This window comes from Grammomys surdaster, unplaced genomic scaffold (genome assembly GCF_004785775.1).
Source record: "Grammomys surdaster isolate TR1022 unplaced genomic scaffold, NIH_TR_1.0 126313, whole genome shotgun sequence".
Taxonomy (NCBI): Eukaryota; Metazoa; Chordata; class Mammalia; order Rodentia; family Muridae; genus Grammomys; species Grammomys surdaster.
This window is the reverse complement of record NW_021621113.1, coordinates 1,411,288-1,426,074: the sequence shown is the minus strand read 5'-3', so window position 1 is coordinate 1,426,074 and position 14,787 is coordinate 1,411,288. Positions and strand designations below refer to the sequence as shown.

Here is a 14,787-nt window from a genome sequence, read left to right as displayed (position 1 = left end):
CATGCACATAGCACTCTGCTTACTGGTCAAACAGGAGAGCTTTGTGTGTTGGAAATAATGCTGTTCTCTGAGTGTCCCCACCTTCAGATCTGTGCTCTTTCTATTCTTTCCCACTGGGCCACCTGGCTACACAGAGAGGTAAGGAAATCCACTCATCACCACACAGCACTTCACAGCAGAGGTGAGATTATAACCTAGACCATCTCCTTCAGAGTTTGGACACTCAGCCAGTAATGCTCTGTCACAAACGCACACGCCGTGGAACCGTCTAGGCTGAACTCCATCCTGTGTCTTCCTTCCTCTTTACCCTCCAGGATCCTCTTTAATTTTGTTCCTTCTTAGAGTCATAATTAAAGGAGAGAAACACAAAGGGAGAGGCTCCCCCTTCAAACCTTCCTGTCCACATTAACTTCTCTCTGGGGGGCCTGGGGAATTCCAAGCTTGTCCAGTAAATCGCTACTGCAGTACTACATAAAACGTATTTAAGCAAGTACACTCGAGGGTTTTTTTTTTTTCCTTTTTGGTAAATTGACTTCTGCTAAATGGGGCTTCATTAATGGAATCTGGCTTGGGGAGAATTAAAAAAATCACTCCCTTTAACGCCCAGAGTTGATGGGGGTGGGGTGGGGCGGTAGAGTGAGCTCAGCTTCGCTCCCGGTGGCAGGAAGGTGGTCTGTGAAAAGCATGTCTTCGTGGAAGCTTCTGGATGTTCTGGATGGATGTCAGTCTAGATGTTCAGTCACTGAGAGAAACCCCATCCAAATGGCAACAGTGAGTCTCCGGCACTGCTGCCTGTCAGTGGAGACACAGGAGATCGGTTTAAGTGCTAGCCTCCCTGTGAACGTCCAGTCCTATGAAGACAAGCATGTATCCAGTCACCAGGCATGCAGCGGGCAGAGGCACTGTATCATGAGGATCTGATTGGGCAATCCCTGTCTCTGTGCAGTGTCCTACCCTTGCAGTTGCTGTATCTGGCAAGAGCACCTGTGACCCCTCACATGTACCATGGTTCTGAGCTAGTGTAACCCTGTGGGGTTGGCGCTCCAGGGCTTTCTGCACCTCAGACTCCAGTGTGAGCCATCTCTCATCTCCATGGAAGGCCTGGGACAGGGCCAGATATGGGAGACAGGTATAACCCCCACCCACTCCTTCCCCACCTGTCGGGAGGATGGAGGGGTCACTGTGACACAAGCAAGTTAATCCTTCCAGAAAAAGTCTTAGTGGAGAGACAGACCCACCAGCTCCAGAACTGAGCCCAAAATCTTTTACATCGTCCCTCCCCAGCGATATCCACTCTGTGTTCCTGCCTCGAGGTTCCTCTACCCAGAATGTCTTCCCTGCTGCCTCATCGGATGAGCTGGTACAGTGTCACTGGTCCGATAAGCCTGGTCACCTTGCCTGCTCAGTGTGTCCCCTCTGTAGCAGGGTCACGAGCCACCATCCTAGGCTACTGACTTGTAATCACCTTTGGACCTGATGATCTCCCCAGCTAGCAAGGCAAGCTCTACATGGGGCAGCACAGGGGCGTCTTTGTGTTTCTCCAGTCACACTGCGGAGCTAATTAGTAATGGAATGTGGCTGCTCAAGCCAGGCTCTAGTCTAGTTCCGTGGATTTGGTTTCACCCTTTGCAGAGCCAGCCGCACCCATCCATTCATTTGCATAGTGTCTGCTGCTGCTGTGTCTACAGCACTCTGTCATGCCACAGAAAACACCTTGCCTTAGGCTGGGTAGAGGTCTAGCATATGAAAATCCACGGGTTCCATGCCCATAAAATGGCTACAGGGTACATGTCTATCGGGAGGTGGGGGGTGCAAGGCAGTTCAAGGTCATCTGTGGCTACATAGTAAGAAAGTTTGGCATTGTTGTTTACTGTCTGGTCCTTTGCTCTTTCCCGGCACACAAGCCTCACAGATGATGTCAGTAAATTAAAGCTGAATTTCTAAGGAGGGAATCACAAAAGGACGCACATGTGCCTTAGACATTTCATCACCATGCGAACAACATAAACACACGTGGAATTGCCAGTTAGCTTTGCCTAGAAGTAAGGTTTTTCCCTGACCATAGGCTTGTACTCCAGACGTTGTATCTCATTTAAATCACACCAGGCACCCAGGCAACAAATATTTACTAACTGGTACTGTGTATGTACCAAGATGGTATTCCTGATCTGAGGAAGAGAACTTTGCGGGGTGACTGTGCCCTTCGAATTCTTCTTAGAGACCCCCCTTCGCAGAGTCATTCGAGAGTATTCGATCGGGTTCCCGTCGTGGTGGCTGTATTTCCTGCTGCACTCATATCTCATCCGTTTATGTGATGTTTAATTTAAATCACATAATTACAATAACAAATATGACTCGCACTGGGAGAGCTGGCAACAGACCCAGCCGATTCTCAGAAAGTACAAGGCTCAGCTGGCGGAAGCCAGAGCACAGGGGCTGGAGGGCAGGGTGGGAGACGGCTGGCAGGCGGCCACAGTCAGCAGGCAAGAAGCTCTGTTATGGTGGTTGTGGAAGCACCAGAACACTTGTGTGTGTGTGCATGTGTGTATTTGTATGCATGTATGTGTGTGCATGTGTGTATTTATGTGTGTGCGTGCCTGTGTGTGCATGTGTATACTGATGTGTGTGCCTGTGTGTGCATGTGTGTATTTGTGTGTCTGCATGTGTGTACTTGTATGCATGTGACTGTGTGTGCATGTGTTTGTGTGTGCCTGTGTGTGTACATGTGTATATTTGTGTGCATGTGTGTGTACGTGTATGTGTATGTATTCATGTGTGTATTTATGTGTGTGTGCCTGTGCGTACATGTGCATATTTGTATGTGTGTGCATGTGTCTGTGCGTGTGTATTTGTGTGCATATGAGTGTGTGTATGTGAGTGTGTGTGTGTGTGTGTGTGTGTGTGTAGAGGTTAACCTCAGGTATCATTCCTTGGGAGGAACCTACCTTGCATTTTGAAAATGTTTCTCTCATTGGTCAGGAACTAGCCTGGAACTAGCCAATGCCAGCTCGTGGGTTACATGTAGCTGTCACCATGCCTGACTTTTTCATTCTGTTCTGAGGCTTGAACTCAGGGCCCCATGTTTGAGCACCAAGCACTTTACCAACTGAACTCTGCAGCCCCAGGATGCTTGCACTGTATGTATCCGGCCTGACAGATGAGGAACTAACGCAGTTACTTACTTCCATGGGTACCAGTACGTTCCTCATTATATTCCCTCTGCAGTCAAAAGGGGGAGCATGATTCGATTCCAGGAGTCCTTCGGGGTCTTCTGGTCTGATGCCCACCTTACATGAACTCCTGTGCTGGTTACTTTTATACTCAAGCTAGAGTCATTCTGGAAGCGGAAACTTCTGCCAGATTGGCCTGTGGGCAAGCCTGTGATGCCTTTTTTGATTGATGGTTGATGTGTGAGGTACCACCTGTTGATTCTAAGCACTATAAGAAAGCAGGCTGAGCAAGCCATGAGGAACGAGTCAGTAAGCAGCACTCCCCCCATGGCCTCTGCATCAGCTCCTGTCTCTAGGTACCTACTTTGAGCTCTTTCCCCAACGTCCCTGAATGGCAGGCTTCAAGCTGTAAGATTAAATAAACTCCTTTCTCCAACTTGTTTTAGCCGTGGTTTTTATCACAGAAATAGAAAGCCTAAGACAGTCCCTTGCTTGGAATGTTTACTGTAATGAAAAATTCATCTCCTTGCAATTCTCCCTGTCCAGCTTCCTCTACATATCCTGGTCCCAGCTACTTTCTCTCTTCCTTTGGGGAGCAGGGGAAATGAGCACCAGCAACAGGAAACCCACTCCTGAACATTTGGCTTGGCTTGCTTCATTTTTCTCCTGGCCCTGTTTCTCTCCAGACTGAAGAAAGCCACTATCTCTTTCTTGCCTGTCCACTGTTCCTCAGTACATGACAAAGTATTTACCACAAGGGGCAGACTCACTGAATACTTCACAGAGGAAGCAGGGACCATAAAGTGTGTGTATGCATGACGAGGACCCTGCTGATGAACGCAGAGGGCATGTTGTAGCGTGTGGTCAGGTGACCTGCTGGACAGCACGGACGGCTGCCGGCTCTCGGCTCTCATGCTACCTGCATCCTGGTTATGTAAGCACCACCCACTTGTGTCAAGAAGACATGGGTCACCACATTGCTCTTGGCTTGGCTGTTCCTCCCACTCACTCAGCAGCTGCTGGAATACCTTCCCAGGGGACTCCCCAGATGCAGGCACCCCCAGGACACCAGCGGTAGAGTCTTTGTCACTATGGGCAAATGTTTCTGTTTTCCCACAAGCGGTTCCATAAACTCCACAAATGAGCAGAACTTTGCAGTTTGGCTGATTGTTAGCTCCAGGGAGCCCCCCAGCCGCACCAGGCAAATGTTTTTCCTTCAGATTCGTGGCTCCCTGGAGAATGTGTCTGAACCTGGAGCTTGGAGGAACAAAACCCCAGGCTGGGTCTGTGGCTGGGGAAGAGCTTTGTTGTGGACATCTGGGCCTTGCCTCTTGGGTGACAGCACACTAAGGCTTTATGGGGGCTGGAGGTGGTTGTGGTCTTGTATCCCGGGCCCAGGGCTGAAGGGCTGGATGCTTCTTGACTGACGTTACAGGATGTGTCTGGAGAGGTTGAAGCAATTTAACAGAGAATGCATGGGGGCACTGTACCAGGGCCTAGGGCATGGGTCCTCAGAAATGTTTTAGGGATGCTGTCCACCCCTGTCCCCTTCTGTTTCCAATCTAAGTCACAGGGTTCAACTCTTCCCTGAGCACTAAAATCTGTCAAAGGCCAGTCTGTATCCCTCAACCTGGAGCTTCCCAAAAGGATGGCTATACAGAAATATTACATGACAATTCCCAACCGTCAACTGGATCAGAGAGGTCATGTGACCTAAGCTAGGCCAATCAGGAGATGGGTTTCTATCAGGAAGACAGGTTCCCGGAGCCCTGGTTTGAGGTTGCTTGCTGGAGAGTAATGGGTGTTCACTGAGATGAAAAGGAAGGAGCCCCTCACAGCCTAGTTCTGTGGGGAATAGATGGGGTAGGAAAGGTGTCCCAGTATATCTTCTTCTACTCCTACTCATCCACACACACATATAAGATGCCCTAGGCTACGTCCACTAGGTCTCTTCTAGTCCTGTTCCAGGCTGCCTGGGGCAGCATCTCAAAGCAGACATACTCTCATTTGCTTCAGGGCCCTCAGAAGCCATGTTCCTTCAGGGTTTCATTCCCATCTGGATCTCTATCACAGCAGGTTAGACCTGAGATTCAGGGTGCTGGCCCTGATGTTCTGGAACTTTGAGGTGTCTCATACCAGCATGATCCAGGACTAGGGAACATTTTTTTTTTTTAAGGGAGCAGGTTTTAAGAGCTTGGTGACCATCCCAGCCTCACAGGGCATCAGCGTCTCTCCCTACCAGGAATCTTCTTCAGCACCAATGCCATAGGCTGATTCTATGCAGATAGAACAGAAGAAGGTTCAAAGTGGGGCCAGAGCCTGGGAACCAGCCAGTACTAGACTTGGATCCAGGCTCTGCTCTTTACTAGGTAGACACGGAACATCACAGGACTAGAAGAGACCTAATGGACATAGCCTTGGACATCTTGTATGTGTGAGGGGCAGGGTAGGAGTAGAAGAGATACTGGGATGCCTTTCCAACCCCATCTGCTCCCACACCGAGCTGGAGTGGGGGGGCTCCCTCCTCTTCATCTAAGTAAGCACCCACTCTTCCTCTCCACCAAGCAGCCTCAATCCTCACCAATGCCATGGGACTCCTCAGCATAGCTGTGCTCTGTGTACTGCACACGGAAGACTCTGCTAACAGAATAGAGCCCTCGCAAGAGGAACATGGGTGATACCTGAGCGATGTACAAAGATCGTTACCTCCAGAGGACATGGGACTCAATAAATTGATTAATCCTCCCTATAGGCTTCCAATGTCAATGAGAAGGCTAGTATCTGCTCAAGGCACTGAATAGAGATGGGGTGAAAAGGTAAAGACTCCATTGCTCGCTGCCCCTGCAGCCATTCCTACCATCTCAGTCTTGGCCGTCTTCCTCCCGCACTGGAAGATGGAGGAAATGGGAGAAAGAGGAGACTGCCTTTTCTAGGGAGGGTGGACACTCCTGCCTCACGGTGGCTTCAGGCATACTTCTCTTGGAATACTTCCACAGAGGAAATGTCTTAGATACCTTCTGAGGGCATCTGCCACTCCACTGCCATCCTGAGTGTCTTTCCCTCACCCTCTGAGGGTGGCTGGATAAACACGATGGGGCCTCCTGGGCAGCTGCAGAGTTGAGAGCTTAGACTCTTTGTGCACATGAAGGCCACCAAGGGTTCCTGGAGTGTCATGGAGCTGTGTTCTGTTCTCACCTCTATGTTGACCCTGTGACCTTGTGGCAGTGGCTTTATTGTCTGCACCCACAGTTGCATGCCATGACAAGGGACAGGGAGATAAGAGATAGGAATGCTGCTTAATGCTGACAGTTAAGCAGAGCCAGCTGTCAGGAAGCCTCAAGGTACAGCAATTACCTCTCTGGCAGAGGCCACATCTCTGTTGAGCCAAGAGGTAAGGGACCAGCAGAGAGGAAGCAATGTGAAGTAGAAACTCCACACAGGGGCCCCTTAAGAAGTCTGCCTGGTCACTTTGATATGCATCTTTTAAATTACCAGCTGGCTCACTCAGGGTGAGTAGAGTCCCTTCACTAGGCCTGTGACAGGTGAGATGGTGCACACAGACACCTTCAGCAGAGTCTGGTTCATTAGCAGGCTCCAGGCACAAATGTGGATGCAACGAGGGCCATGGTGTGTGAGGCATTCACGATCTCTAACAAACCAGAGATGGGCTATCGACATGATAAGGCTGCAACCAATGGAGAAGAGAGAGGGAACTGAAACAAGGGGAGAGGAGAGGTCCTGTTTGCTCTTCTCCTGTCTCATTGCACTTGTGTGTGTGTGTGTGTGTGTGATGTATCCCACCACTTCACACCTGTGTCTATGTCATCTATTCCATCCCAGCATACCTGTGTCTGTGCCATGTATCCCATCCCAGCATACATGTGTCTGTGTCATGTATCCCATCCCAGCATACCTGTGTCTGTCTGTGTCATGTATCCCATCCCAGCATACATGTGTCTGTGTCATGTATCCCATCCCTTCACACCTGTGTCTGTGCCATGTATCCTATCCCTTCACACCTGTGTCTGTGCCATGTATCCCATCCCTTCACACCTGTGTCTGTGCCATGTATCCCATCCCTTCACACCTGTGTCTGTGTCATCTATCCCATCCCTTCACACCTGTGTCTGTGCCATGTATCCCATCCCTTCACACCTGTGTCTGTGCCATATATCCCATACCTAAACGCCTGTATCTGTGCCATGTATTCCATCCCTTCATACTTGTGTATGCTCTTTACTGGTGACTTCACGTAAAAGAAATCCAGATCAGTCTGGAACGGAGAAGCAACCAGTAGCTGTTGTAATTAAACCAGAAAATATCCGGGCTGCAGATGGCTCAGGGATGTCCAGAGCTACAAGCTCAGATGCCATCAGCCTTGCTCTACAGGGTTGTGTGCTGGCCAACTGCAAATGGCAGCAGCTGGAGGCTCAACCATGGCCACCCAGCAGCTCCCTGGCCCAGCCCTTCACCTTCATCACCAAAAAGAACACAGAGATATCTTTTTTCTCATGACAAACAGAAAAGACTCACAGAGAGTCTCAGATCATTTCCCATGGGCCCATTACTTAGGACAAGGAAATGGTTTCCAGGGGAAAGGTTCTCCAAAAGAATGTGTTGAAAGGAAGGGGTATCAGGGACGGTCATCATGGTTGGAAGGTCAGGGGGCTGGATGAAATAAGGCCATTTTCTAACCCTGTGGCTTTTGGATGGGCTTTGTTAAGACCGCTGAGGGATGTCCCCCAGCATTGCCCCGCAAGCACTGCCTGGTCTAGTTCTAGATATTTTTCCAGAGGTAATCAGGCTTGTCTGACACTACCATGTTTCCATTTGTGTACCCAGTCATTTTCCACTTCTTGTCTACCAATCCAGAAGATCATGGTGCTAGATGCTCCTCCCCCAGGTTCTCGGTTAGTGTCTTAAAGAACATGCATTAAAACAAGAAAGTAGCATTGCTACAGTACTGCCTGCTGAGTGGAAGGCTTAATCTAGATGTTCTCAGCACTCTCCTAATGCCCCCTTTCCTGGTTCCAACATCTAATCCAGCATCTGTCCTCCTATTCAGTGACCACATCAGTTGTATCCAAGGTGTATTAGTTTCCCTGTTTTCTTAAGACTTGAGGATCAAAGAGCATCAATTATCTGTCTAGACTTGGCCCATGGCTGGATCTAATGCTTTCTTGAGACTGGATGCAGGATGTGAGTATAGAGGGAGACCATCACTGATGGGCATTGCTCTTATTATGGTGTCACAGAAGGGACCGGTCTGCTGTGTGACCTATTACTGCTACTGTCTTCCTGGACAGCTTGGTTGAGGTGATGCCTGCCAGCTTCCTCTGCTCCAAAGACAGTTGGTTGTCCTCTTCCTGACCCCGCATCTAACCTAAGCTATGGCGAAGAGTGTGTGCCAACTGCTTGTCCTTTCATTCCAGTCTGTAAATGCTGGCTTCACTGGCTGGCTTCTTACAATGCCTTTTAATTTTTCAGGCCTGTTTGTGTGTGTGGGTGTATGTGTGTGCGCATGAGCCTGGTGAGCAGAGATCAACATCCACAGGTGTTTCTCTTGCTGCCATCTGCCTTGTCTTTTTGACACAGGGTCCCTCTCACTGGCCTTGGGGTCACTGATTCAGGTAGGTCAGATGACCAGTAGCCACCAGGAAGCCTCCTTGCCTCTGCCTCCCCAAAGCCATTTTTCACTTGTTTTAACTTGTTTCACTTTAAAAATAAATATATTTATTTCATGTGTGTGAGTACACTGTCACTATTTTCAGATATACCAGAAGAAGGCATCAGATCTCAGTACAGATGGTTGTGAGCCACCATGTGGTTGCTGGGAATTGAACTCAGGACCTCTGGAAGACCAGTCAGTGTTCTCAACCACTGAGCCATCTCTCCAGCTCCTTTTCACTTTTTTATGTGGGTTCTGGGAGCCAAACTGGGGTCCTCACGCTTGCATGACAAACACTTTGCCAATGGAGCCACCACTACTCCGTCACTGCCTTCTAAAGGCGTGACTTTGAGAGCAAGAGTTGACGGGAAGCAAAGCCAGCTCTGGAGCTCCTGTCTATCTAGCCCTGGAAGCCACACTCTTCCCTCTGCATATCACCGAGGAAAGCATCCCTCACAGTTCCCAAGTGTACTTGCCTAGATGGAGTTCTTCAGATGAGCCAGGAGCATTAGTGAGCCTTGAGACCAGCCTGTGGATTGTCTTCTAATCATCAAAATAAAACAACAAAATCATAGCATGTCACACGCATACGAAGCACAGTTTAGTACTTGATACCATGACCTCTTTCTTATAACAGTAAGGTAAACAGCACCCCCATAGGATTGCAACGAAGGTTATATGGACTCATTATGCTCAGAAACTGAGGCTGATACACATTCTATATACACACACATGTTAATGAGCTATGACACAAAGTATATTTGTTTTTTTATTGTAGACTACATCCAAGAGATTGAAACAAAAACTGAACTCATAGCCAGACTGAGGACCAGAAGATTTAAAACCCCCAGCCTATAAACTGTGTAAATAAAGCTTTATTGGCACAGACAGTCATTTACTTATGGATTGTCTGTGGTTACTTTTGAACCAGAAGGGCAGAGCTGAGCACTTGCAACAAGAAGTCCTGCCATCCATGAAGTCTGAGATCTTTACTGTCTGGCTACTAGACCAATGCCCCTACCTAGAGGACAGCTTGTAATTCAGGACACTAGATGGAAGAGGCTGAGTCCTTACTCTTGGCAGGCATTGCCTCTGAATGTGCTTCTGGGTCTCTGGAGACTATGGGAATCTGGACCCCTGGAATTTCAATACCCTTCTGCTTAGGGTTGATGTCTATATGGACAAAGATGGCTGACATAGTACTTTGGTCAAGCTCTCAGCAGGATAATTTGAGTGTTTAATAAGCAGTCTGTCCACAAAGGTGAGGGGTGGGTTCAGGAAGGTCCTGGGATGTAAGGAAGTGACAGGGACTTGGGATAGAGAAAACAGAACTGTCACCAGCCTAGACAGGAGATACTATGGGAGGGAGTGGTTTATGAACCTGGGATGAGAGCTGCTTAGAGAGGACACCTCACATGGGAAGGGACCTCTAGTCCAGAGAGGTAACAACTCCAGGTGACCTCTGAGGGAGTGATGCCAGGAGACATCTGCCTCAAAGCTCACTTCCTCCATCTCTGGTCTCTTGAGGCCCCCAGTAGTCACATGAAATGGACCTTGGTTATTGTCCAAGTAGAGTAGCTGGGGAAAGACAAGCAGTGAATCTTCAATAGCATACAGCATTGATTTCAGCAGCAGGTAACCCAAGTCAGCTCCCCTGGCCAAAGCATTTCCCATCATCCCTGCAAGTCTGTAGTCTGGCCTACACAACAATAGATTCCTATAGCTTTTCTTATCTATCTATCTATTTATCTATCTATCTATCTATCTATCTATCTATCTATCTATCTATCTTTTTATTTGTTTATTTATTTATTTTGACTGGCATAGTACCCTATAGGCCACCTTAGAACAATATCCTTTGTTAGTACAAACATATTTTCCTGGGAAATCATAGGCTCGTGGGGAGGCAAGGTATGGCTGAGATGTCTTTCCTTACCACAAGCCTAAAGTTGAAGCCAGTCTTGGAGGTCTGAGAATAGTTTCCTTGTAGGGCTCTACTGCTGAGACCGTGTGTGTGTGTGTGTGTGTGTGTGTGTGTATGTGTGCATGTATACATGTGTATGTTTATGTATATGTGTGTATACATGTATATGTTTATGTATGTATGTGTGTGTGTGTGTGTGTGTGTGTATAAAACTTCTAACCCTTACCTCCTCCCCCTAGAAAACAGCTTATACAGGCTAAGGCTAAAAATGTCACCTCTAGCTCTCTCCCAAAAGTTTTCAGGACAGTGGCTCCAATCAGTTGACACCCAAGATCCATGGCTTCTGCCTGTTGGTGGCTGCTCAACTTTGAACTCAGTCCTTACGAGAACATGGTTTCTTGCTCTATGTATGCAGCACTACTGTCCTCCACTTACACACAGACAAGTCTGATGCCCTTTACCACACTCTCCTCGGATAGACGACTAGCGAGGTTTCAACTTTTACCCTAAAGAAGCCAATTTGCTTAACTGTTTGAGTACTTTGTAAACTAACTCCAAGAAATGGGGACTCTTTCAAGGACAGCGAGGGGCTGCAGGAAGAGCTAAGAATTCATGTTTTCAAGAACTCTAATGTAATTAAGAAACTCTCAGGTTCTCTTCCCTCTTTCCCCTCCAGTTTCTTCAGAGAAACGAAGGATTCAGACTCCGAGGTGAAGTGCTTGGGTTTTAAATTAGACAACTTTGTCCTGACAGGAACCAAGTCCCAGCTGTCATAGCTGATTATTTTTAGAGTTACTACTAAACCCTTTGTGCAGCAGGCATTGCCACTGCTCAAGGCAAACAGAAAGCCTTCCCATGTTATCATGACAGCTCCCGAGACATCCCCCCTCCTTGCCTTCATTATTTCCAGCCAGAGTAGAGGATGAGGAGGCGGCATCCTGACAATCACATGGAGAAAGGCAGCCCTTGTTATGACCCACCGGGGGACAGGGATCTAAAGACCCCAGAGGCTGAGCAAAGCCCACAGCCTCCAGGAAGCCAAAGGGAAAGATTCTCAAGGCCAGTAGCAACTCTAATAAGGTTCAGATAAACCTTCATCTTTCCTTAGAGGAAGAAAAAAAAAGTCCCTGGAGAAACCAATCATTAAGAGGGTCTACCTGCCAATGACTGAGCTTGGTTGGCATTGGTCACCTCAGGGATGACATCACAGTTACCCTTTTTGACCCAACAAAGGCCACAAGCACTGAAAAGGCTGGGCTCTGGCTGAGGCTCACACACAGAGAAAATTTCACCATAAGTAGGGCATCTTCTAGATTGCTCCTGGGGTGTGGAGACAGAAATCTCTGCTATCCAAATCAGCAGGATCCAGCAAAGAAAATCATGGTTGTATAAACATGGGGAAAAGAGTCCAGCTAAGGCCCAAGGTGAATGTCTCTTCTTACATCCATTTTATGCTGAATTTCAGAAACAAATTCAAGGAGCAACAGCCAAACACCTACATTGGCTTTAAAGAATTCTCTAGAAAATGTTCAGAAAAATGGAGATCCATCTCAAAGAATGAAAAGGCAAAATATGAAGCCCTAGCCAAACTCGACAAAGCCCGGTACCAGGAAGAAATGATGAATTACATGGGCAAGAGAAGAAAGAGAAAAAAGAGGGACCCAAAAGCACCACGGAAGCCTCCATCCTCCTTCCTCCTCTTCTCCCTGGACCACTACGCCAAGCTGAAGCAAGAGAACCCCAACTGGACAGTGGTCCAGGTGGCCAAGGCTGCCGGGAAGATGTGGTCCACGACTGCTGATGTGGACAAAAAGCCCTATGAACAGAAGGCTGCGCTTATGCGGGCAAAGTACTTCGAGGAGCGGGAGGCCTACCGCAACCAATGCCAGGACAGGAATAGTCACTTCCTGGAATCAGCCAAGACCAGTTCGAAACAATAAAACATCATTCAACTGGCTTTCTGGCCCTGGTGTCCTGTATGGTTAAGAGTGCCCTTGGATGCTATGCTATGAAAGTGAGTGGTTTGACTGAGGTCCAGCTTTGAGAAGGCTAGCTTTCAGAGAGGCAGCTTTAAGAGAGGGAACTGTCTGCAAGGCCCAAATGGCCTGAGTTGACCAGGGTAGTCAAGCACATGTGCAAAGTCATTTGAGCATGGGGAGCCACACAGCTGCTTTTGTGACCCAAGTAGAGTGATTGGCTCAGAGATTTATTAATAAAATCCCTAGCTTCTGCTGTGGCTTGCCATCTCATGGGAGTGGGGTCAAACGGAGAAGGGATTGTGCTGTCTGTGCAGGCAGCCATTTTGATTTTGATTACAACTCTAGGTTCAGAATCGAGTTGTTTGGGTTCCCCAATGCCAGGTCCATGGGACAGGAGCTTTGGGATGTTCCTGTCTGGTGTAAGAACCCAATGACAGAGAAGGTTATGACATAAAACACAGCAGCAGAGGTTGGGGAGGTAGTGAACAAGAAGCCTGGGCCGAGGGATGAGATCACTCAAGAAGTTTTCATGTTGGTGAAATCCTTACTCCCCCATGGCTTACAGCTGCTACTCCAGCTTGGCTCTGCTTCCCCTTCGCCCTCTTGGGAGACACCCTCATTTTCTGCTTCATTGAAAAGACAGAGATCATCAGACTTAACTGCTCTCCTTTTTCTCAAAAACTGCAACCCACACTCATCCCCCATCCCCCACCTTGAGTCTCCTAGGGAGCCTCAGCCTCCTCCTCGAAAGTGGGGTACAGCACCTGCTTTATAAACCATCTTAGTGACTAGACGAGGTGGCACAGCTCTGAATGCTTAATAGGTGTTATTGCTTCTAGCCAGTGGTACCCTACCTTGCTAGTCAATTTACCCTAGAAAGTTTCCTTGCAGTTGGGTGAAGGGGGCAATCCAAGGAACTGGGAGGAAAAATGTCTGGCAGCTAAGGGGATGCTAAGCTGACACTGAAAAGCAGAGGCTCTACCCTCCGAGCAGAAGGAACTGGAGGCTGTGGCAACCACACAAGTACAGTGTGGATCTCTACAGCAGAGTCATCACGTCACAACTCAACCATGGCTGAAACCTAGGTTGTGGCCTTGTGAAGTCTCAAGCAATGGATGCAAGGCTAGGAGTAAAGATATTTATCATAGGCTAGGCTCAAGTTAAGATCTTCCTTCCTGCCTTATTGTCTTCAGCAAGGTCATAAGAGATGAGCTTCCACAGCCAGCAGATTAAACTCTACAGAGCTATTGTGTTAAGATGTGGGACAAAGAATGGCAGCTGGCATACTTCTAGAAGGCACTCACTATTGACGGCCTTGTTCCTCTGCCTTGCTTCTGCCTTATTGTCCCCAACCCTCTGTTACTAAGCCTTAAAATGTAGATTCAAACAATGTCCCCTCTGTCTAGTACTTAGACACAGACTTTCCTACTTCCTCATTGCTGGCTCCTGAAAGGCAGATATCTAGTGGACGGTTGTATGGCGCATCAGACTCTGCTCTGGGACCTTGTGCTATCCCTTTCCAGTTTCCTGTGTGATTATGAGAATGTGGGAGGTCAAGTCAGTTTTGACAACAGGATGCAGGGCTTCCTTGAAGATGCTTAAAGAAGGATGAAGGATGCTTAAAGACAATGGGAGGAGATGACTGTATTGGCTTCTAATGGCTATAATGGATGACAGTGGAGGAACACAGGAGGAGGGAGAAGAGGAAGACCTTGTATCTAACATGATAGGTGGGAGAGTGGGCAATCTAGTGAGATGCCTCACCCTTGAGAAGACAGAGACTGAGCCTCTGGGCCTAACATCATCTTCATGATCAGTTTTCTCTGGCACCTCTCTCTTTGTAGTCATTAATATATCCAACACTTGAAAAGTTTTCTTGCATATTTATCCATACCAGTAACTTCTTGCATATATCCATACCAGTAACTTCTGATACAAGGGACATATCAAGGGAGGGAGAGACAGAAAAGTCAGCCAACACCCTAGAGTTATCACCAGTACCAGGTGATGAGACAATGACAGGTTAGTTAGAGGGCACTCTAAGTG

General features: G+C 48.0%; 2 protein-coding genes across 2 annotated transcripts in view; one reads left to right on the top strand and one right to left on the bottom strand.

Moving 5' to 3' along the window:
- The window catches only part of Csmd2 (CUB and Sushi multiple domains 2), a 583,606-nt gene that overhangs the window by 288,173 nt on the left and 280,646 nt on the right, over nucleotides 1-14,787 (bottom strand). The gene's annotated exons all lie outside the window — the stretch shown is intronic.
- Hmgb4 (high mobility group box 4) lies at nucleotides 12,041-12,717 on the top strand. The gene has a single exon (XM_028759698.1). It carries the CDS (start codon nucleotides 12,157-12,159, stop codon nucleotides 12,700-12,702), a length of 546 nt encoding a protein of 181 aa, XP_028615531.1. The 5' UTR covers nucleotides 12,041-12,156; the 3' UTR covers nucleotides 12,703-12,717.